At 37.5% G+C, this 24,232-nt stretch overlaps 1 protein-coding gene across 10 annotated transcripts in view; it reads left to right on the top strand.

The window, feature by feature from the left end:
• PIK3CB (phosphatidylinositol-4,5-bisphosphate 3-kinase catalytic subunit beta) overlaps positions 1-21,141 on the top strand; it is a 105,911-nt gene extending 84,770 nt beyond the window's left edge. For 9 of the 10 annotated variants that reach the window (XM_051626256.1, XM_051626255.1, XM_051626254.1 and 6 more), the window contains 11 exons: positions 2,809-2,930; positions 4,753-4,896; positions 5,819-5,918; positions 8,371-8,549; positions 9,157-9,266; positions 9,577-9,655; positions 15,464-15,631; positions 16,108-16,231; positions 17,300-17,445; positions 19,000-19,132; positions 19,600-21,141. In XM_051626256.1, the coding sequence (XP_051482216.1) occupies positions 2,809-2,930; positions 4,753-4,896; positions 5,819-5,918; positions 8,371-8,549; positions 9,157-9,266; positions 9,577-9,655; positions 15,464-15,631; positions 16,108-16,231; positions 17,300-17,445; positions 19,000-19,132; positions 19,600-19,737 (1,443 nt within the window). In that variant the 3' untranslated portion in view covers positions 19,738-21,141. The remainder of the gene's footprint in view (positions 1-2,808; positions 2,931-4,752; positions 4,897-5,818; positions 5,919-8,370; positions 8,550-9,156; positions 9,267-9,576; positions 9,656-15,463; positions 15,632-16,107; positions 16,232-17,299; positions 17,446-18,999; positions 19,133-19,599) is intronic. The other variant, XM_051626263.1, reaches the window with a different exon arrangement.
• Positions 21,142-24,232: the final 3,091 nt, after the last annotated feature.

The following is a 24,232-nucleotide window of genomic DNA, read 5'->3' as shown; positions in this document are numbered from 1 at the left end:
TTGTTTACTCACTGAAATATGTGAAGGAAAAGGCTGTCTGATTGCTTGCTAGGGGTTTTGAAATACAGCCTTTGGTAGCAGAGTTTTGAAAAGTTACTTGGAGTATGGATATTAGCTGGCAGCTCAAAGTCCTTTAAATTTGGTGATACTAAAAATATGTATAAAGCATTTTATTTAAATGGCTGAAAATACTTAGTCATCTTGGTTGTTACTGTGTACTTTCTGAAAGGAATGTAGTATTTATGTTTGCTTATATACAAACAATAGTGCAGTTTATATTTTAATATTGATTTTGGCAGTAAGAATTGTCTGTCTGAAAAATAAGATCTTATCCGTAAACATGCCAGATATTTTTGTAATACATAGACATTTTAGTATTCCCAATTACTTACTTTTTCAGGTAAGGCAAGACAGCCTCAAGAATTGTATGAATTCCAAAATTAGCAGGATACATAATTTACCTCATGAAAATTAAACATATGTAGCAATATCTGTATGCTACAGTATTTGTGCTGGTACAACATGTATGCTGTGGTCGTAGTATTTCAGTAGAAGTCTTGACTCTTAAGGCAAAAAAAGTTAAAAAACCCACCAACCCAAACACAGAACAAAAAAACCCATCCCTAAACCCCACAAAACACCAATTGTTTATAAGAAAATGAAACAAAATAAATATATTCCTGTTCCTGTTAATACAGCTCAGAAGTAGTAAGGGGGTTTTTTAGAAATGGAGTATTATATTTGATTGCAGACCATTTTTCATCTATTTCCGTGGTCCTTAAAGTCTCTCCCAGCAGAGTCATAGAGTGGCAGAACTTGTTAGCAGAATTCACAAGCAGTATTTATTCTATAAGCAGAATGTAGCCATTATTAAAAAAAAAAAAAATCCACCCACTTTTGGTGAAGTGACACCATCACTAATGAGAACTAGAAAGAGGACAGATAGTTTTTGAAATAACTGGAATAAAAATACTGGCTTGTGTTTAGTTGTATTATCTTTTACAGTAAAATTGTCATCTTAGGAAAGAAATAGTGGTTGTTTCTTTATAGAGAAAATATTAATACACCAAGGCCAAATCAGGTTTTCTCTAAACATTCAGGTTGTTCATCTTTTCCTCCCAGCTTGTCAGAGATGCAAACCATGCGAGAAGTGAGCAGTGTTTCCTGAGGGCAGCATGTTAACAAGGTTGAAATTGCACAGAAAGTGCAAGAACTTAACACATATTTTGAAACGCAAAATGTCTTTGCAAATGGGATGTACTTGGAAGGTCTTCAGTTACCTCTCTGTAGCCAAAGCAGACGAGGGCATTTCATGGTGCAAGCTTCCTTTGTCCAAGTACAACAAGTGATTCTGATACCTTCTCTCCTGTGCACTTGAGAAGCATGCAATGCACCTGGGGTGTGGAGCAGGTTGGGCTGCACTTCCCTCTTAATAAATGTTCCAAGGCAGAACATGAACAGAGCAGTAGGTACTTTGGAGTTTTCTTGGCTGTTTCATAGGTTGTTTAGATACTACGTCCTCTAAGCTTGTATCACTTAACATTTTGTCATTGTTATAACCTCTGAAATAATTTCAGCAGTCAAAGTGAGGAGGTTTTCATCTTCAAATTTACAGTTCATGTACATGCTGTGGACTTTCAAAATTTGTGTGATACATGAATCATGTAAGGCTACTTTGACTCATCTTTTCAGAGTGTATTTCAGGTTCTCCATTAATTTTGATAATGCATTATTACCAATTGTTTCTGTATTTTTGTTAGTTCTGCATCTGATTTAAAGTAGATTGTCTAGGTGTTCTGATACATTTGTTGCGGAGTTTCTTCCTGCGTGTCTGACAAGAAGAGCTGCTGCTTGCATTTTCACTGTCTGTTCTGTGGTGTTAAGTATCTGCTCAGTGTTAGTATTTCTTTCAGAATTCAGTACAAGCTTTCATGATATGTCAGTGTTGAGGGCTGTAGTTCTTCTTAAGGACTGGAGTCATTGACCTGTACTGATCATTGACCCTTACTATGGGTTGAACGGGTTTTTGCATGGATGTTTCTGGGAAATGATGACCTTTGTATTTATAAAATATTGTTAATTTTACCTTATACTATTTTGAACCTTGCATGCATTCATACCACTATTTGCCTATGAAAACAGTGCAATTGTTTCTTTCCTCCACTTCCCAAATTGTAGCATGGCCACTGGCTTTGCATTGTGATTCATCTGGGCCTGTTTTTTGTCTTCTGAATTTCCCAAAACTGCATTGATGAACCAGTTCAGAATGTGTCCCCCTAGGTGTTTAAATAGTGTTATGAAAATGCCTGTTAAATGCAGGCTGAGATTATGGACCCATATATGTTTGTCATACTTGACAGCTGAGGTGCACGAATATTTTTGGTAAAGATATCTCAATGTAAATGTAATGGAAAAATTTTATTATTACCAAAATGCTTTATATTTATGACATCATTCACAAAACATTATTTAAATATTTAATTAAAACTCTGTTTCTACAATGTACATATCTGGGCTTACCTAATTTTTTCTTGCTGTGCATTGTGTCTATGTGTAAATAAACAGATTTTTCAGATTAAGTGTAAATGAGACCTTGTGCCAAAATAATAACCTGGGTAATTTTAAAGTGTAAGAAATGTAACCAGAAGGGGGCCCATTTTCCCATTTTTAAAATGTATTTTTTTTCCCTTCCTCCAGACCAGTCTGTAACCTCCTTCTGTTAGTATGAGTGCTTTTATGGGCAGTTACACCCATCTGTTTTCTTAAATCATTACTTTACTTGTGACCTAATAGTCCTCTTTAAAACAGCTTCAGGCTCTCCTTCAGATATGGCCCAAGCTGCTGCCTAGAGAAGCATTGGAACTGTTGGATTTCAATTATCCAGACCAGTATGTCCGAGAATATGCAGTGGGTTGTTTAAAGCAAATGAGGTGAGTATATTGCATTACTTCAGCATGCAAGGTTTTCTGAAGTGAAAAACTGCCTTCTGTTTGCTTACAGGAAAGAAAGAACTCAAAGAGGAAAGATTTATACACAGTTTGCCATGAATAGATGGCCAAATAAAGCAGTCTTAATTTTCTACATAAGCACATTGGCAGCCAAATAAAACCTTCTTATTCTGACATATTGTATTCAATTATTATTAATTTCCATGTTGCTAAGAGAACACCAGTGTGCCTTTGCTTCAGAGGGGGTTGTGTCTTCACCCCTGTCTTGGACAAAGGGAGAGCAAGATACTGTGATAAGTTATTAATAATAAAGGGAGAAAATATTACCATAGTCAAATACAATAAAAGCTGCCGTCCAGCCACCTCACATTCTGAGTCAGGTATTGGCTGTATAATTTAATAGAAATGTAAGCTTTAGCATATCATACAAAAAATAGAACAACTGATTTATTTTTTCTTCACAGTAGTCTTTGCTATCTGCAGTTCTTCCTTTATCACATCATCGTTGCTCTTCACTGTGACCTAGGGCAAGATTTGTATAACACTGTCATTTGCAGCATTACTGCTTATTTCCTGTCCTTGAATTCTAAATTCTCTGTGGTGACTGGTTTAATGATTAAATTTTTTTAATGGTCAAGGCTAGACCTTTGGGGTTAGGAAAAAAAAAAAAAGAAGAATATTTTGACTTATTTCAAATGGAAACAAGCAATTTAGCTGCTGGGCTACTCTAATAATACTGAATTGTTACATCTGGAATTAATTCCAGAATTCTTAGTTCTGGCTCGGAAGTAAAATAATGTTCAGTTGGATGGTTGAAATTAATTTTCAACTTCTTTTAAAAGTCTGATAAAGACAATGGGGAAAAAAAACTGGAGAGGTGATCCTGTTAGATGAGGTTAAAAAATAGCCAAAAATAAATACACCACAGCATTGTTGGAAGTTTTTACCAAGGTACTGAAGTTTATCAGATTAAGATGGAAAGAATGAAAGAATTCCGTATTTGCATCTCTTAAGTCTTCAAGTGATGGACAGAAGAATTTCTGCTCTTTTCCTTCCATCTTAGGCAGAGCATTTGAATTCTTATAAAAGAACAGATATGCAAATGTAAAAAGTCAAGCAAAATTCACATTTGTTCCAGAGTAACTTAATTGTCAAGCGTGATTTTTTTGTGTGTGTTTTTTTGTTTCTTTGTTTTGTGTTGTTTTTTGTTTGTTTGTTTTTCTGGGAAAGGAATACAGGAAAGAAAAGGAAATGGAAAGAAAACAAAAAAAAAATACTTTAGCCAAATGGATCATTCTATAGGTATATCTTAATAAATTAACACTTTTTAAAGACCTGTTAATTTAATTGCTTTCAGTGGAATGAATACTTTTCTCCTCCTCCTTTGTAGGCAGCGTAATTTGGGAAGGTATTTGCAGTTACTCTCAGGTCATGTCTGTGCCCACTGCAGCTGACCGCTGGGTTACAGCAGTCCTCTGTCTACTTCCAGAGGTCCAGCTCTGCAGTCAGGGGTCCACTAGTTGAAAGGAGTGGGTGTCCAATCTGAAATAACTGGGAATAATTCACCTCCCAAGTATTTAACACTCGGGCTGAGATCCTGATCTTGTAAAAGCCCATGACAGAACAGGTTTTTATTCACAGGTTTGAGGTGTAACTTACTGGTGAATTGATCCATCTGGTAGTGGCACTGAGATTTATATCATTGTCCTTCTCCGTGCAACTGGATTTGTCACATGCATCTGAATTTCTGGAATATCATAATTTAATTACTGTGTTACTAAACACTTTATTTACTTCTTTCTAGTGATGAAGAGCTGTCTCAGTATCTCCTTCAACTTGTGCAAGTCCTGAAATATGAACCTTTTCTTGATTGTGCACTCTCCAGATTTCTATTAGAGAGAGCACTTGCTAACAGGAGAATAGGGCAGATGTTGTTTTGGCATCTAAGGTAGGAGTTTTTTCTTATGTCTTTTTAAATTATTGAGCCCGATTGGACTTTCAGAAATGATTTCTTGGAGATTTTTCTAAACAAGCCATTATTGTAGTTCCCTAGAAGTCCTCTTTATGTTTCTTTATCTTTGGCATTTATAGATGAGAGTCTATAATTAATGCTTATAATTAAAAATATATATTACTGTGGTTTGTAATCTACTGCTTGACAGAAGTATTCCAAACTGTATTCAGCTCTAACTATCTGATAAGTTAGGTTTGTATATAACTTTAGTGTTTGTTTTGGCTTGTGTGTGCAGCAAAAGTACAATATTTATACCTCACAGTTGGGAAAAATTTATATTATTGTTCAGAATCTAACAGAAAATAAAAGCAACCAGTTCCATGAATGGCAGAAGCCTTTCAGAATGGACTGTAGGTTGATTCTGTCTCCAAAGTACAATTGATTATATTATTTCTAAATAAAAAGAGCAGGAGCTACATTAAAATATTTTAGACGATCATTGGGCTCTGGTTAAAGTTTAAGCGTTTTCTTCCCCTTCAGGCAGATTTTGACTTTTCTTTTACAAAGATTTAAGAGCACATGGTTTAGTGTCAGCCCAGGTTGTCAGGATCGCCTTCTGTGGGTTATCAGTCCTACCTTCTTGAATAGAAGGGGTTCCTGCAAACAAATATCCATTCACTACCTCTGAACGTTAGTGCCTTCAGAACAGTCCTAGACCTTGAAGCAGGTGGCATGCCTTGAACCAGCCAGTCCTCAGAGTCTTCAGCACATAAGTGTTCTTTCTTAAATCTGCCTTTTTGTTTTATCTTCATCAACACGAGGTGTTAGTTGGTTTGGTTTTTTAGATTATTCTTTTTGTTTTAATGATTTGAATGCTAATCTGTAAATGTCTGATGAGCAGCTCTTCTCCTTACAGGTCAGAGGTTCACATACCTGCTGTTTCAGCACAGTTTGGTTTGATACTTGAAGCTTACTGCCGAGGAAGTGTTGCTCATATGAAAGTGCTTGCTAAACAGGTACAGACTTCCCTTTTCCTTTACATCTTGGCTTATCCTGGCTTGTATGGCAGATACTTATTCCAGAGCTCCTGTGGGGCATATTGGTTGCCTTGACACAGTCCAGCTGTTGGGGAGCGGCGAAGAGAAGGAAGCATGGGTGAGACAGAGAAATAAAAGGGATTTTACTTCTAGACAGGTGATGGAGCACTCCTCCCTGGCACAGCAAGCAGCTAATGCTGTGGGGCCTCAGAGATGGGGACCTAGTTCTATAGTGTTCCAAGATGTACAAGATACTTTGAGCAGTGTGCATGTGTTCTGGGTAGGACAGCAGGCTGTCAGGATGATCAACTGAAGGAGGGTTTCTGTGCACTTGAAACTTGTGACCTCTTTTCCCCAGGAAGGGTAGCTTGTTCATTAGAAACTATGACCTTTCTATCTAAACTTTATCTAGATTACTCCAGCTTAGGCTTTTGTTAAAAGGTGATGGGAAAACCCCCAAGGTGGTAGTATAAAGTAGTACTCCCTGGAAACAGAGATGTTGAAATAAACAAGATACACATTTTAGTGTTAATATAGAGATACCATTTATAAGAAGAAAAATATAAGAGATAGGTTTGTTTTTTAATACCCTAATAAGTATGAGAGGTTTGCTTTTAAATTAAACACTAGTAAGTTTATTGACAGATCACTGAGGGACACAAATCATGTGTGAAGTCTCTAATGCAGTTTTAGCAAGTTGATGTAGATTGCAATCATGAACATTTTTGAAAAATGATCTTTCTTTGAACTTAATATATTTGCTGTATCAAGCCACAAAGACAGCTCAGTAAGATAACTTGTCTGTTATTTCTAACAGTTTGAGAGTTTCTGAGTGTTATTTCTAAGTTTTGATGCTGTCTAGATTGAAACTGCACTTTGAGAGACATATGGAACAGGAACGTACTGTTGTGCTCTGTTAGTGCAGTTCACAGGACATTGAAAAGCCCATTTCTTACACGTGTGCTTGTTAGTATTGTCAAAATCATAAAAAGACTAGGTGATGAAATGCTTTAAGCAATAGACCTAAGGTCAGTAAAGTTTTTGTGCACTTCACAGGAAACAAATGTCAGTACAATCAAAGAAGGGGCAGAAAAATTCCCAACTGTGCAAACACGGAAGAAATTCAAAGTAGAAATACTTCAAAAAGTTCCTGTTTGTACAGCACAGGTTCCATTTTGTTCCCGTGTCACTGATGTTTGTACAGCTCCTAGAATAGTGGAAAAGCAGAGCACTCTTGGTTTTGACAGATGGCTGACCTGGCAGGTCTCCACTGCCTCATTTTTATAATCAAACTGCGTACAATTTCCACAGCATCCTGCCTGACAGGGTTCAGTCTGTCTGTACAAGTGGTAAGTTTTGACTCAGCACCTTGTAAGATAGACTGAAGTTTCCTTGTATAGAAACCAACTTCTGTAATTATTAAATGTATGCTATTTGATAGAGAATTAAGTGTATTACTGAGCTTGTTAGCTGTGGCTAGTGCAAATACAGCTGATTGTTATAACAACTGTTTTGTATTTGACTAACAAGTTTCTTAAATGTAGGCACAATGTAGAAATTACTTCTGTTGTATGTGCTACATAGGTTTGTTACCAAAGGGCTTTTTTCTGTTAGTGTTATATACATTTACATCACAAGTTTGTTTCTTAGAAATCATATACCAGTAGAAAACTTGACAAAACGGAAGGGGGGAAAAAGGGTTAAACCCACCTCTATCAGTTGCAAATAATTGCCTTTGTACACTTTTGAGGTAACAGTGTTGCTTAGATGCTGTTATGATTTGGAATACCTTAACTGGTGAGAGCATTTACCTAATACCAAACTTCAGCAGGATTTTAATGAATAAACATTTAAGACTCTCCTCTGTAAAAGTTAAGTCTGTGTAGTTATGTATGTGGAAATGGTCTGCAAATAGTCATGAGGCCATAGCATGTTGTATGCAGCTGCCTGCCTGTGCACAGCAAGGAATCTGCATCCAGAGCTCATCTCAAGTCACATTCAGTTCTTGTAGTAGTATGAAGCACGGGGTGTTTTTATTGGCTTCAGTATGGTTATGGATATAGGCACGTATACGTATCTGCTTTGTTGAATTGGTGGGTGAAAATTGTATTTTGAAGAAGGAATTTGTGTAAATGTATCATACATTAAAATACCTCATGCATTTTTTTTTTTTTTTTTAATCTTCAGTCATGCTGTAAAAAGTGATTTGAAGCTTAGGAGCTTTCATTGCGTTAATGTCTGTGTTACATAGGAAACAGTGACTTAGGCTGTTATTTTTTTGTGGGGGGTGGGAATGCCACCTTAATTGCCATCTGTTATTTCAATTTTTAAAAAGTTGTAGAATTATTGAATTTTTTTTTTAATGGGATTTTGTGTTGTATTATGTGTGAAATCAGAATAATAGCTATTAAAGATAAAATATTTCTTTCAGGTGGAAGCCCTTAATAAAATGAAGACTTTAAATAGTCTAATTAAGCTGAACGCCATGAAGCAAAGCAAAGCAAAAGGAAAAGATGCAATGCATACATGTTTGAAACAAAATGCTTACAGAGAAGCACTTTCTGACCTCCAGTCTCCTCTGAATCCTTCTGTTATACTTTCAGAACTACAGTAAGTCAAGAATGAGTGAATGAAATTTCACTGTAGCCTTTGCACAGAAATAGTAAAGCAGAAACACACATGCTTTAACTTCATGTGGCTGTGTGGCTCTGAGATGTGCTGTCATAGTGACAGAAGATCTGTTGGAAATATTCCTAAGGCTAAGATACCAGTTAAGTTAGAAAATGTTTGTGATCCACCACAAAACTTAATACGGTCTTAGTCAATGCATTAGCAAAGATTCATATATTTAAATATAAGCCTAAAAGCAAATTAGGCATTCCTGGCTTCTGTTTATAGCAATAAGCACTAAAAATTTTAACAGCACTTAAAGTCTAAAAATTGATGGGCAAGGATATAAAGAAAATTTCTGAAACTGTGGGTGCCTAATGTAAGCATTAGATATGTGTATGCCAGTCATGGTATATAGGAGATCTATAGGAGATGTGTTCATAACTAAGTAAGCACTCATAGTGTAGTAGCAGAATGAAAGCAAAGATAACATTTAAGTATTTCCAAACTGGAAGTCTGTGTGTTCTGTTGTGTTTTGAACAACATTTAGACCTTTTCAGTTGAATTATTCTTATCTGACTAAAAATTTTGTTTTGTTTTCTTTTAGTGTTGAGAAGTGTAGATACATGGATTCTAAAATGAAGCCTCTATGGATAGTGTACAACAATAAAATGTTTGGAGGAGATCTTGTAGGTATCATCTTTAAAAATGGTGATGGTAAGCAATGCTAAACATTTAAGTATTTGTCCTTTCCCTTCTTCAATCTCACACTTGCACTTAAACTGTGCTGCTCTGTATTTGTATAAATACAAATGTGGTTTGCTCTAACATCGGCAAACAAATGAAGCATCTTTTTCTGACTGGGTTCCAAAGAATAGACTTTATCACTCATGATGCTATAATTATGGTTAATCCCACTTTAACCTTTAGGCTTGATGACTATTTTTACATACCTTTTTCTGAAGATCTAATAAACATTAGAAAGTTTGTCTACAAGAGACTGAGAAATGTCAACCTTTCCTTATAGATCTCCGACAGGACATGTTGACACTCCAGATTTTGCGTTTGATGGACATACTTTGGAAAGAAGCTGGTCTGGATCTCCGGTAAGGATCTCATGAGGGCTAATTTATTTGGATAGAGAATCTACTTTTAGCAGTAAAGCTTTTCTGATTTTAAAATACCTTCCCTACTGTTCTCTTTTCTAACCATGTGTATCAGTGCCCAGAGGTTTCAGTTGCCACAGAAAAGGTGAACAGGCTATAGAAAGCAGTTACCTTAACTAATTAGATGGCTTTTCTTTGCATTCACTCTCTGGATGGCCCACACTATGAAATGAAATGAATGATGGAAAAAGTTGAGTGAAACTTTGGGGGTTTTGTTTATTACCAAGCAGAATATTTTTCCTAATCCACTGTATCTCATGTGATTTATCTGCATTGTCATGCTGATATAAATTCCACTGTTCTCCTATATAATTTACTGTTTTCATCCTCTGAATGTCATCAAGATAAAAAGCATTGTATGAGGTCAGGAGACAATTCTTGAGAGTCCAGCAAGCAGGTTTTGTGCCATTTTTGTTTGTTTGTGTCTGCCATCTTTCCAAAAAGAGTTATTTCATAAACTTCACGTGTAACAAACTTAACTACTAATCATCACTGATTTTCCAGTCATATGCAAAAATGGTGCCTTAGAGATGGTGGGAATTGCAGCTCTTAAGTTCTAACACAAATGTGCAAGTGAGGCACAGACACAGACCACAGATCTGCTGGCCAAAGGTTAGCATCTGGGGATTGTATCTGGAATACACCATCCAGATTCTCTATTAGGTAGAGCTAATAGGCAAAACCCTCTCTGTAAATTAGTCAGCTTTAAATACTGGTAGTTTGGGGGCGTAGGAGACTTTATTATAGACTTTCACTGTCTGGTTGAGAATTACCAGAATTGAGGAATGCACAAATACAGGTTCTTCTTTTTAACATTTTCTTATTTCTCTTGGTCTTATTTATTTAGGACTTTTGTGGTGGGTGCTGCCATGGCCACAAATGAATGTATTACTGTCCAAATGAATTTTATACATGTGATCCATTTCCTGTACAATTCAACAGATGAATGTTGGTCTTATATTAATTTCTTAACAGGCTTCATGAAGACGAGGGTCTTGGGAGAGAAGTTAGTTGCTTGTGCTTCTCTTCTAGAAGTGCAGCTGCACAAAGGAAATGGTGATGATTTGGGACAGTCACTATGGATTTACCAAGGGGTAAACCATGCCTGACTAATCCAATTACCTTCTTTGAGGGAGGGAAAGAGTAGTGGAAGTCCTTACCTTGACTTTAGCAAGGCTTTTGAGTCTGACTCCGATAATATTCGTGCCTCTTGAGTTAGAATGTTGGGTGGAGGGCTACCTACTCTGCCTGGAGGTTGATGACAAGTGAACTATCACTGGTGTCTATATGAGAATTATTTATACTCTTAGCCTTGTCAGTATCCTGCAGTCAGACATTCGTTATTTAAATATGTGTGTAAGAAAAAGCTCTTCCATCTGTTTTATGTTTACCGTCTGCTACTCTCAGTTACTGCATGTTTTCAGTTGTAATTTTGAATCCTGATAAGCAGTGGATAGTCATTCAAGAGTAAGATGAGATTCTGTAGTAAGACGAGGTTGACAGCAAAGGTGGTATATTTATGAACCACTACTATATTGGGAAAAAAGATACTGCAACTTCCTTAAAATGTAACTTTTCAGTACCATTTCCGTGAAGTAGATCTAACCCAGCAGTTATAAAGTCAGTGGAGAAAAAGCATAATGTGCTTGTACTAAGTATTAAAGAGGATTTTATGGTGTTGAACTTGTCTGTATTTTATGCTAAAGCTTCCATTTCTGCTTCCCTTGGGCAGGTTTTGTGAGGCTGTAAACTTCCAGTGGAAACAAAATCTCATCTATTAACTATTCTGTTAGGGCAGAAATGCTGTGTTTGAGAGGAGTCTTCTCATTTGTTCTGCTGCTCCTGCAAAGCCTTTGCATTCTCTTCTTGATAAAACACTATTTGAATGCCAGAAAACCATTTTCAGATCAGAAATACTTTTGTATCTTCTAAAGCTCTTGCTTTTTTTACCCTCATCTGCTTCCCAAGATAACCATGCTTTCTTTGTAGGAATACTAGAGTATTCCAAGGAGAAACAGTATCAGGCATTGTTCAGTGTTATCATCCAACCCTCTAGTATATGGGGAACTTTTCCAGCCAAATCTGTGCACCACTTTTAGTTAACATAGTTCTCAATTTCTAATGTCTTTTTAGAAAAAATATATCTAAAGAAGGTACCGGGTGTCACATTATTATAAAACATGTGAGGTCATAAGTTAAATTTTGTATGCCTGTGAAGGAGCTATAATCCTTTGTGTTTAAGTGTTGTTTATAAGACTAGAAGTGCTTATTTAAATATTACTTGAAATACTTCATTTAGATTTTTTAAACTCAACTGAAATTTTTTGTGGTTCAAGCATAATACTGGGAGCTTCATAAGGCACGTAACATCAGCATGCACAGAGAAGTACAACTATAAACTTGTTACTTGTGCTGCTTATAGAAAGATTCCTTTGAGTGAAGTATGGGATAAGGCAGGAACATGAATAATATAAATTGTTTCTGGAAGTGTATGTATGCAATGAAGTGGCTTGAGTATGTGTTAAATTGAACATCAATTTGGGGAAACTAGATAATTTATGTCATTATAAATAGACTGTGAGGAGACTGATCTGGCATTTAGGGGCAAGGACAACCTCTGGCAGCTGTGGAATCCCAGATGAGGCATTCTTTGGCTGCTGCCTTCCCAGAAGCTCAGTTTGTGGTTCTAGCCTGGGCCACACACTGTGCCTAACAAACAGGAATAGTGATTAGGAGTCATCACATATGCTTTTCCAGACTAAGGTATTTTTTTAAACTCAACAAAGGAAAGCCAAAAAGTGGCTGTTATGTCCAAGATGTTTCTTAAAACTCTCAGAAGAAAAAAAGCGGAAAGGAGAAGTTCCCAGGGAGAACTGAAGTTGGCCTCTTCCGTTTACTTAACTAGGAGCATCTTCCTTCCATCCATTCTCTCACAGTTATGATTGTAAAATAAAATTCTGGAATTGAGGCAGGGTTACAACTCTGTCAAAGAGGGCAGTTGCCAAGGGAAGGCTCTGAAATGGCCTTAATTGAAAACAGGATTGGACAAAATAGCACTCTGAATGCCTGGAGCATGAGGAGGCAGCTAAGAGGGTAAGGCTTTGTCATCTCCATGTTTACAGTCCACATACCCCTCAGGAAGAGGCAGCTTCAAAATCTCGGAACTAACAGCAGTGGTGATGAGTTCTGTTGTGGAGCAAACTTACTAAGTTAAATAGTATTTATATTCAGGTTGCATCTGCAAAGTGACAAATTGAGACTTTAGGAGATTCAGTCCCCCCTGAAAAGTTACAACTTCTCAAGCTATTTTGCGTTAAAAAATTCTATTTCTGAAGTCATGTGTATGTGCATGCTCATAGTAATTACATAACTTTTTATTATTCCTATGAGGAATGTTTAAATATTACAAATACATGTCATAGCAGAGGAGCATAACATCTGTCTTGCCAAGCATGCTGTGGGGCCTGCAGTGTTCCATCTCTTAGGAGAGTGATCCTGGCATCAAAAATTATTTCTGCTGCTTTACCCATGTTACAGCATTGAAATTGTGTTAAGGGAGAAATTAGTAAAGTAACAGAGCACCAGAAATTCTGGAGATTGATCTATGGTGAATGACCCTTGCTGTGGTAAATCATCACAAAAGTATTTAGTTCATGGTTACTTTTTGGACAAATAGAGGGAGTTCTCCAAACTTTTACATTTCACTCTCTATTTATAGTGAGTTTTCATATTCACCTCCCTTAGCCTGTGTGCAGTCTGATGTTAAATGGCTGTGTATGACTGAAGTCAGAGTTCACAAACATACTGAAAAATGTATTTGTTACAAGTCTAAATTATGTCATTGTTTTTAAACCACTGGACCTGAAGTTACAGAGAATGCATTAATAAATTACCAGAACTTGGTGTTGTGTTTGGAAAGATAATGCTTTGGAGAATTAAACTCTTGAAGTAAAGAACAGTATTAAATGGAGTGAAGAAGAAAATTTTCTGTCCTGCTCAGAATTGCTGTTTTGGTCTGTCCGTGGTCTTTACTGGCATTAAAAAGCAGGGAGCATATCCTGCTGACAGATGTTGAAGTCAGAAAGACCAGGATGAGATGGAAAGGGCCCAGAGGATTTGTCCCCAACTTGACTCCTGTCAAACTGTCTCTCTGACAAGGATGTTTTTTCCTCCAGTTGCAAGCACAGAGTCCTCAAGGGGCTGAAGGCTTTCATCATTGCTTGCTTTTGAAGGGGAAGTTGTTGGCCATGTGCCCAGCTAAGCTGCAAGTAGGGTGGGTTGAAATGCGGTGGAAGGCGGCCAGCGTGCACTTTAACCTGGCAATACTTGGCTGAACGTTTGTCATGTCGTGATAAGGATGGGCAGTGCTTCCTTCTATCATGAATGCTGGAGCTTGGCAATTACAGACACCCTGCTGCTCACAGTGAGAACTCTCTGCCCTGGAGAGTGCAGGGGCTTTAAGTGGGAGATAAGTTAGAATAGATTTTTTGTTTTGAATTTGAGTGTTCTCTAAATACCCTGTTGAATATGGTTTTCACTTTGTTGCCAATAGGGAAGAATCCCCAGCTATACGGTTATTACTACTTGTGCTGCTTTAGTTGTGTTATCAGTGAGCTAAACAAACAGTCCAGTTATTAATAGCTATTATGCCAGCAGTTCTGACTAATGTAATCTGGCATTCTGTTTATTTTTCTTCTATGGCTTGAGGTAATAGGCAGTGTCAGTTGAGATGTGGTTCTGCTTTGTAGCAATCAATATCTGTTTTGCATATACATATTGATGACAACTCCACCAGCAGTGCTTTTTATACATACACACACACATTTGAACATGTCCTGTGTTTTTTTTTATACAGCTTTGTAATTCAGTGAGTGTCAGCCTGTAGCTGCTGTGCTGCCATTGGATTTGCATGGGCATCCATTCTTTTATACATGACCAGAACTGAGATAAGATTCCTGACCTGAGGTGCCTGCACCAGAGTAGACACCTCAATTTGTGATGCCTTTGAAGAGTTTGCTTTACATTTCCATTGCATACATTGAGCTCTCATCTACATTGCAATTCTATTTAGCATTTTGAGCATCTGGAGTGAGGAAACAGTTTGGAAAAATATAAGTATCTATTTAGCCATATCTCCTTGATTCCTATCTTTAACTGTGTCTAATGTAATTATATTGTTGTAGATATTTTTATTAGATAAAGTATATGAATGCACAGGAATATTGCTGTGTATCAGGTGGGTCAAAAGATGTATTCCTGGTTTTCATTAGGCTTCTATGCTTAAAATTAGTAAAAGTTGAAAACCATGTTTATATTTTAAAGTGTTTCTAGCATTTTAAGTTGAAATAGGAAGAAAAGGGAAAAAGACAAGCCTCTTTTCTGTTTACATTAAAAAATTAGTGTAGGATGAACGTGTGTAACTTGCTGTCTGTTTAGCCAGAAGAGTAACAAATGAAGACAAAGGGCTCCCTCTAGGGTTTTTCCTAGAAAATTACAAGTAACTGTGTTTACTAGTAAAAGGGGAAAATTAGGGTCGCTTATCATTTAGTATTTTTACATATATATGTATGTAAAGGGAAAAATCAATGTTTTAAATGTATTGCTGGTATTTTAATTTGGCAAGCAATATCTGTACGATAACCTTTGAGAGTTTAATGTTCAAGTTAGCATGAGTATTCAGCCCCACTCAAAATACTGATACATGACTCACTATTGGTGTTTTTAACATGAATTTGTGTTTTCTTTCAGAATATTGCCCTATGGCTGTTTAGCTACTGGAGATCACTCTGGCCTTATTGAGGCTGTTTCTAGTTCAGAAACTATTGCTGACATTCAGTTAAATAGTAGCAATGTTGCTGCTGCTGCTGCCTTCAACAAAGATGCTCTCTTAAACTGGCTGAAGGAATACAATTTGGGGTAATTTCTGCAGTTACTTTCTCACCTGTAGTGTAAGCTACAAAATTCCTGTAAGTTTCTGCTTCAGTATTCAGGAATGTGTGGCTCTGCTGGCAGGTTTGTTACTACTTATTTTGCTAGTATGTCAAATTCTGACTGAGATTCATGGAGCCCCTGGAATTCAAACAGCTGAAATTCTGGCATTTGCAGCATTTTGACTGTATGTTGTTGAGTATGTTATAGTAGATTTGGCAAAACAAACAGACCCAAGAAAACTACATGGGTCTCAAGTTTTCACGTCATTGCCTTTCATAATATTTGTATTTCTGCTATTCTCCATAGCTGCTTTTTACAGTATTTTCTCTCTCAAAAAAAGTCTAGTTTTACAGCATCCTAATGGGCTTCTGGTTTAACCAAGTAAAAATCCTTTCTGAGGTCCAAGCAGAACATGAATTAGCAGTAGTATCCACTAACCTTGTGTGTCTTTGTGGTTATAGAGATGACTTGGATCGAGCTATTGAAGAATTTACTCTGTCTTGTGCTGGCTACTGTGTAGCTACTTACGTATTGGGGATCGGTGACAGACACAGTGACAATATCATGGTCAGAAAAAATGGTCAGGTAAGAATCTCTTCTGTGGGTAGAATAACTGCGATATCTCCGTTGTGCAAGAATTGTCTGGAGAACTTCTAATTTCTTTAGTGTCTCAGTAAAATTAAATCCACACAGTGTTAGAACTGATGTCTTTGTTTACTGAGAATTGAAGAGAGCTTCAAAGAGAGGACATGTGAGACTAGTGGAAGGACTGACCAATGCCTGTTTAGTAAGCAATTCTGTATCTAGTGAGGCTGTTCTACACAACTTTTTCAGACCATCCAAAAGCCTGTTAATAGTTGAGGTTCACTGAAGTAGTCTTAGAGTATCTTGCAAAAGACCATACTTAAAAATACACTACCCAAAACTGCAGTTCATGTAACTCTCCTGAAGCTAGTTTCTAAGCTCTGCAGAAATGTTTATTGTGGCACTGAGTACCAGCAGGATGCTGTGACAGCCTCAAGATCTAGAACCTAGGTAAACTCTTAAAAGATGGGGTTTTTTGTTTAATTATTGCTTTCTACTGTATCTCGGCTGATATTATTTAAATTATTCTGCCTATAAAACTAGCAAGAGTTACAAAAAGAGTTTTAAAGATGTTTGCAGGATTCTTTTAAGTTTTTACCTACTAGAAGGAAGCTGTAATGCCCTTTTCTTAGACTCTGAAATGGGAGAACTGTGACAGGTTCCGTAAGATTAATCTAAGTTCTACTAGCTTTACTGCTGACCTTGTGTAGGAAGCCCTTGGATGTGATGAGGTTGAGCCTCAGGGGCTCATCACTGGCCTCATTTTTCTGTCTGATATTACTGACAAGATGCCTATTGGTAAGTGTCAGAAGCTTAAACCTGAGATAATCTTTTGCACAGTGGTTTGTAGCAGCAGTCACTCATATGAGCATGGATGTTATCACTGACTTCAGCATAAAACTAAATACTCCGAAAGGGTTGAAACCATGGGCTGTGGAGAGCAGCATTGTGAGTTAACTGTTCTTGATACCAGCATCCTGTAGAGATATTAGGGAAGCGAAATGTTTCACCAGAGAAACTAATTTTCACTTTTGTTTTTATTTTGTTTGTTTGGTTGGGTTTTTTTAGCTCTTTCATATAGATTTTGGGCATATTCTTGGAAACTTCAAGTCCAAGTTTGGAATTAAAAGGGAACGGGTACCTTTCATACTCACCTATGATTTCATTCATGTTATTCAACAAGGAAAAACAGGGAACACTGAAAAATTTGGTCGGTGAGTATTATTTTGATCTCTTCTTTTTAACTGAGATGATCTCTGTTGATAATTTCCTCCACACCAGAAACCCATCTGGGTTTGGTTTGCTCATTTATACTTGTGTGGAAGTGTGCTAACGTGCATCTATAATAGTGTCTACTTCTCTGCCTGGGCTAGAATATATATATAGATTATTTCATGCATCAGAACCTGCAGCTTTCTAATAGAGAGATACAGTTCCATTTTATCTCGTCCAGCAGGGAGGTGCCAGTTTCTTCTGGGATCATCTTTTTTTTACCTTCTGCAGCCCTGGATGCTAGGGAGGAATTCCACAGGCCATTGTTCAAGTGAGATGAAGCACTGGACTTAAAAAACAGGCTCACTCTGCCTTTCTGTCAGTTCTTTTCACTCAGTGTGCTCATCAATCCTGGCCATGCTTGGATGCTTAGGCATCCACAGCCATGTGCTTATAACCCAAAACTTTTGCATGCCCCTTCCCATCATGGGTTAGGGAGCTACAGTGGAACACAGAAGCACATTGCAGGGAACACTACCCTCTGTGATCCCACCTGTTGAGGTTGATTCTTCCTTTTCCCTTCAGTATAATTCTCACCAACTGACAGGAGGGGCATTCTGGATGTTTTGCTCTTACTTTGCTATCCGTCACAGGAAGCAATTATTGACAAAGGTCTAAAACTAAGTACCTTGGTATGGCTTGACAAATTGTACAGCCTTCTGGTAGAACAAGCTGTGCATGTATTTGTCATGGTGTGTCTAGGAAAAATGGAAAGCAGCTGCCAGTGAGTGATCTATGTCTGTCTTGGAGAGTAAGCAAATCAACCTGTAGCTCCATTTTTAAAACTGTGAAGTAAAAGCTGTTAGGTGACTGTGCTGTTGCAAGAGCTGTAGAATATGGAGTACTTTAAATGGCAGTGGGATTCCATTTGCCTTTAAAAATGCCTCAGAAGACAATTTATTCTTTGAAGTATAACTTGTCATCTTAGTCAGAAGGGAATTTCCATATTTTGTGTGGAAATTTACAGACTAGATGCTGGACAGTGGCACACTTCGAGACATTGAGTAAGTTCTCAAGTGTATGCATGATTGATCTTTATGCCAGATCTGACAACTCAATTTTGACCATGTTTGCAGGAAGGAATTGCCTTACAGAGACAGGCTGGATTGGTAGGAACTGCTATAGAGCTTTTGTTTATCCCCTGTAGGTCCACTATATGGGATCATCAGGGCATTTCAGCTAACAGAATCTTATGGAGATGGGACACTGGCATTACCTTTGCTATTTTTTACTCCTTCTGAAGAACAGCGCTGTTTTTGAAGCTTTTGATATTTTTGTACCAATGCTTCAAGGGCTTGTTGGAGAGAGATGGGACTTTTTTGTGGGAATGCATTGAAGCTTCTGTAGACATCTCTGTTGTCCTTTCAATTACTGCCTTCCTAGGATGTGTGTGTTAGTCCAGCTAACAATTTTTGGCAATTGCTACACACATTTGTCAACTGTGTAAGTTCTCACTCATTGTCTTCCTTGTATGTGCTTTGTGGTTGGACACGAAGGTTCCGCCAGTATTGTGAAGAAGCCTACTTGATCCTGCGGAAACATGGAAACCTATTTATTACACTCTTTGCACTGATGTTAACTGCAGGCCTTCCAGAGCTGACCTCTGTCAAGGACATCCAGTATCTCAAGGTGAAGTAAGATTTACAGCTCAGCAGGACTTAGCATTTTTCCAGTGTGTGAATTTTGATTCCAAGATGAATACATTTAAACTGTTTCTCATTTCTCTCAAGTTTTCCAGTTCTCAAAACTTCCATTTTCAGCTATGTAGAACAAGGTTTGTAGTCAGTCCTATGGTCAAAGGAAACTTCCTCTCAACCACTCCGAGTGGTTGCATCTTGTATATAGTAATTTTGGGGGTGTTTTATGTCTTGATTCATGCACAAGGATAGATCCGTAAAGGTGAACATTATTTGCCTAATTCTTCTTCAGTTTCATCTTTAGACCCAGAAAATACCACTGATATATTGCTCAATGAATAATAGGTGAAACACTGTCAAAACAGAAAAAAATCAGAATGTGGTTTGTGTTGAAAGGTGAAGGAGGCCCTAACTGTGGTTTTCAGAGTTCCTAATGTGGTTGTTTTCCTGTGATCTTAGGACTCTCTCGCCTTGGGGAAGAGTGAAGAAGAAGCACTAAAACAATTTAAGCAGAAGTTTGATGAAGCACTCCGGGAAAGTTGGACTACTAAAGTGAACTGGATGGCTCACACTGTTCGGAAGGATTACAGATCCTAGAAGATCTTTGCATTTGCACTAAGCTGAATGTTACCTGCATAAGTGTTTTTAAAGGAGATCTGTAGTATGGACCAACAAAACTTACTTTAAATAAGAAAGAAAACAAAACAACAGCAACAAAAAAAGAAATGGGCTGAAATAATTTACTGAGTCTTTTGCACTCTGCTTCTGAATGCTTGATTCCAAGACTGTCTCTACGAATAGTGAACATCCTGGATAATCAGTTCCTGCTGACTTTGCACGCTGAGAGCTACTAGGCATTTTTAAGAATTCTTTGGTACTTTATGGAGGTGTAAATATTTGGTTTTATACGTTAGGGTAATAACATACTCTGGCTGTTTGAAGACTTCTGACAGAACTATTCTTTGTTTAAAGTTGGGAGTTGAAGAGTAAAATTTTTTTTATATCCTAATCTGGCTAAAAATGACCATATTGTGTATATTTTTCATACAGACTCTGCCCTACTGGCACAGATGCATTAATTCTACTGTAAATAGCAACCACAGTGTCATTGTACTACAGGGAGCTGCTTAATGTCTTATCCTGCTGCCAAAAGAAGAGTAGATATTGGTAAGATGGGCATAGGGGGAAGGAGAGTTGGGGTTGGAGAGACCTTTGAAAATGCTGCAGTGTCCAAATGTTCAGGTTGCAGTTTTGCTCCCCTGACATGACACACACAGAAGAAGCCCTTTGGTAAGAGGAGCATTAGGCCAATTCCAAACATGTCTGAGAATCCCTCATTGGTTGTGGTCTCCCATTCAGCCTCTGGGGCTTTGTTTTCAACTCCTTAAATGCACACTGATTTCGGGTTCAGGAAGAAGCTCCTCACAACTGTACATTGAAATCTGTATCTCAGATTAGTTGTGCCATGCAAATGTACCGACTTATGTGTGGGCAATTTTCATTAAATATACTACATATAGTGTTTTTTAGGTCATACATACCAAAAAACCCAAATGTTTGGAAAAGCAAGTGTTTATGGGAAAAGGCCATTCCATAAAACACCAATGAGGAGTCATTAATCTTTTATTTCTGTATTTATTAAAAGCTTGCGGTAATGTCGCTCTACCAAGATACACGTGTTGAAAATGGTTGCTGAAGAAACTGGATTTGTTTTAATTTATTTAGTGAGGTACCAGGCTTTTAGGTGCTTAAATGGAGAGCAAAATTGTTATGTGCAATAGGGAACTGCTGGTTAAAAGAATATACTGTTTCTGAACATCAGCAAGATAGACTTTTAACTACTGCTTGTTCTCCAAAGAACACTGGTAGCTCTCAATTCTTGTCAACATTTGAAAGAGAATTAAACATATATATTTACTTTTTGACTAAACAGTTGTTCTGCATAGAAATGTTGTTTTATGTAGGAATTTATTAAAGGTGGTTTTACTTTGTTGAGAGTGATTTATTATTTTTGTTTTGGAGTTTTGTTGTTTCTTTCAAAGGTGAAGAACCTTTCTGGACCCAGGATGGCATTTTATGTAGTGGTTTGATTCTCTTGTCCTCACCCTTGGGGCTAATCAGCCTGAGAAGACCTTTCCTTGTAGAATGTTGTGAAAGTAACAAGTGGTTTGTGTTTTGTTTTTATTTTGTTGTTTTCTTAATACAGTAGTGTGCCATGTCTCCCTTTCTAGATTTTATTTTTAAAGCAGGTGGGAGAGAGGGTATAAAAGAACTACTTTGCAAGTGAAAACTCTGAAAAAAAAGTAATTTCATCCTCAGCTAATTCACAGCATATAAGTTTGTATAAGTAACCATTCCTGGACATGTTATATTTTTGTGTGAGTACTCAGTCATCTCTGGTATGCTGTCTTGCTGAGGGAGACGTAACCTTTCCCAGAACTCCAGCTAAAGTTGTCAAGTTCAGCTTGACAGCTCGGGTCTGTTGTGCAAAGTATGTGATAGGAGGGAGCATGATGGCATCTCTGTATCCGTAGCTAAAAAGGCAAGTAAGTTCTGTGTCCCACCCTGGACTTCTGGTGGAGCTTTGAAGAAGTCCTTCCAGTCTGTGCCTGAGTCTGCAAAATGGAGGAGGCAGCACTGATGTCCTGATGCTGAAACACCTTCCCTCAGTCACCACCAGGATATTGCACAGAATAAAGATGTTTTGTGTTGTGAGATTTTTTAGGATACAACTTTATTGCAGGTTATAAAAGTACTTGAGATAGGCAATGTGACTTCCTTACCATCTTCTCTGAAATAACTAGAATTTAGAGTTGATTAGAAAATACGACTGTTGTTCGGTATTTGTGTTGGTTAATAGCCTTGGAATGGGATATGCTGTATTTGGTCGTCTTCACCTTCACTACATTTACTCTTGGCAATTTACGGGCAAGAATGGGAAAAGAAAGTTGTTAAATGGTGTATTTTCGTGTTTGGCAGCAAAAGAAATCTGCGTTTTCCTTGTGTAAATTGAACTGCTTTGTGCAAAGCAGGAGAGAGACAGTCTGTCCTCCACATTTTGTCATCCAAGAGGAGAACGAATACTGGTGTTTTGCCACATCAGTCCATTAATGATTTCTGTACTTACTTCCCAATATGCAGCTAGTGTTAAAATGGTAGGTTAATTTGGGCTTAATGGGATCATATGTTTTTCTTCCAAGCAATTATTCGAGACTGCAGAATTCAGAAGGCATCATATGGCCAGATTATAATATGAAAGTTTAAAGATCTTCTTCATAACAGTGAGTAGAAACATAACCCTTTTAGATGTGGACACTTTGGTAAGGACGTAGCTTTATGCAGCTCTGGGAAAGAAACATAAGCAACAACTTTGGTATAAAATACCTTCAGTTCAGATCATCTCATGTTCTGTTCATCACTTTTTTCCAAGTATATGTCTAATCTGGTCAGCACAATTCCACTGGAAAAATTACTTTTCTTAGATCAACTCGTCTTCTCAAGGCCTTCATTGTATCTGACAGGGAGAAAAGAACCCTGGACTGCTTTAAAAACAAGTGAAATTTGGTGTTTGTAGTAGGTATATTATATAAATGTGTTGTCTGTTTCTTCTATTGCATGATTACTTGATGTTGTTTTTTTTTTTCTACCTTACGTGAATTGTGTCAAATGGCAACAACTGCTGCTTTTACACTCCTGCTTGTCCTATATTTTGATTTCCAAGGGGAGAGCTCCCAGGGATTTTCTGCTCACCAGTGGAGTTACTTCCTTTCCCTTTTATGCTTGTATTGGCTTTATTGGCAGTCGTGTATTGATTGCTAAGTCATTCACATGCTAACAAATGCTTTTGACAGAGCCTGTTTGTATATTTATTATAATAGAGTCCAATATTCCTCTTTAATTTCCTGGACCTATTGAAATCAGATAATTAAATTGTAGAGGCTCTTAATAATTAATATATCAGGCTATGATCATAACCTTATTCTTTACAAAGGATTTCAAGCCTAAATCTTCTACGTATGTAATTATTATTTCTATTATTATTCTGTCACAATTTATTGTATTAATTATGTGTCTGAGCAGACTTTAAAATCTAAAACTGAACTTCTGCTCACATCATGCATTCCATTTTTTTTACAAGCTTTCTTAAAATTTGAAAAATCACTTGTCTGCCATAAGGCTGCCAAGAGATGAGGGAACAGAGCTGTCTCGGTGGAAAGCATGTTCTAGCAGGTGCTGCTATAGGAGATGCAGGGCTGCGCTGCTATTGGACCTCACGGTTTGTATCTGGCTGGTGTTTTGATAGACAGATGTGCCCCATTTTGGCTTGGCTCATGAGATAGAAATCAGATGAGTGGCTTTGTTGCCTGACTCCCATTTCCAGTGCAAAACTGCTTTGCTTGAGGCACAGCTGTCTGCCACTGACTGGTGGTGGGTGTAGTCTGGGTGTAAGTTAGTAGTGAAATTATTGTAACTGGAATATCTTTGCAAGTCAGCCACAGTAAGATCACAATAATAAAATCTCAAGTGATGTGAATGAACATAGGAACTGCTGATCTTTCATATTTTGGCATTTCAGAAAACTAGCTTTGGTTTTCCTTAATAAATCTGTTTAGATCAATGTGAAAGCCTCCTCTGACATCTGTGGGAATAGCACAAAACCTGATGCCCACATGAGTCACTTAGTTAAAGAGCACAGATCAGTATCCATTAACTGAGGGGCTAATGAGTCAGTAGAGCTTGACTTTCCATGGGGACATTTAGGACTTGTTCACATAAACCTGAGTGCACAGAAAGAGCAAATATGGTCTCAGGAATATGCAGTACCAAGCAGATCTTTGAAGCAGATTTCAGTAGCCATTCCAGGGAAGGTGCAATAATTTTAACAGCTAATAATACTGCAAAAACTTGGCTGCCCGTGTTGCCTCTGTGCATTAATAGAAATCTTGTGGTTACTCTTTCCAAGTGTGACTTCATGATTGATCAAGAAGAGTCACTGTGCTTCCTCCAGTGCTTACCAGGGAATTTATTTACCCTGCCCCTATAACGAGCTGGTCTTTAAACAACATAGCAAAATAGCATTAACTGTTGGAGA

The sequence above is a fragment of the Apus apus genome, chromosome 8 (genome assembly GCF_020740795.1).
Source record: "Apus apus isolate bApuApu2 chromosome 8, bApuApu2.pri.cur, whole genome shotgun sequence".
Lineage (NCBI taxonomy): Eukaryota > Metazoa > Chordata > Aves > Apodiformes > Apodidae > Apus > Apus apus.
The sequence above is the reverse complement of the archived record's forward strand: the minus strand, read 5'-3'. Positions and strand labels throughout refer to the sequence as shown.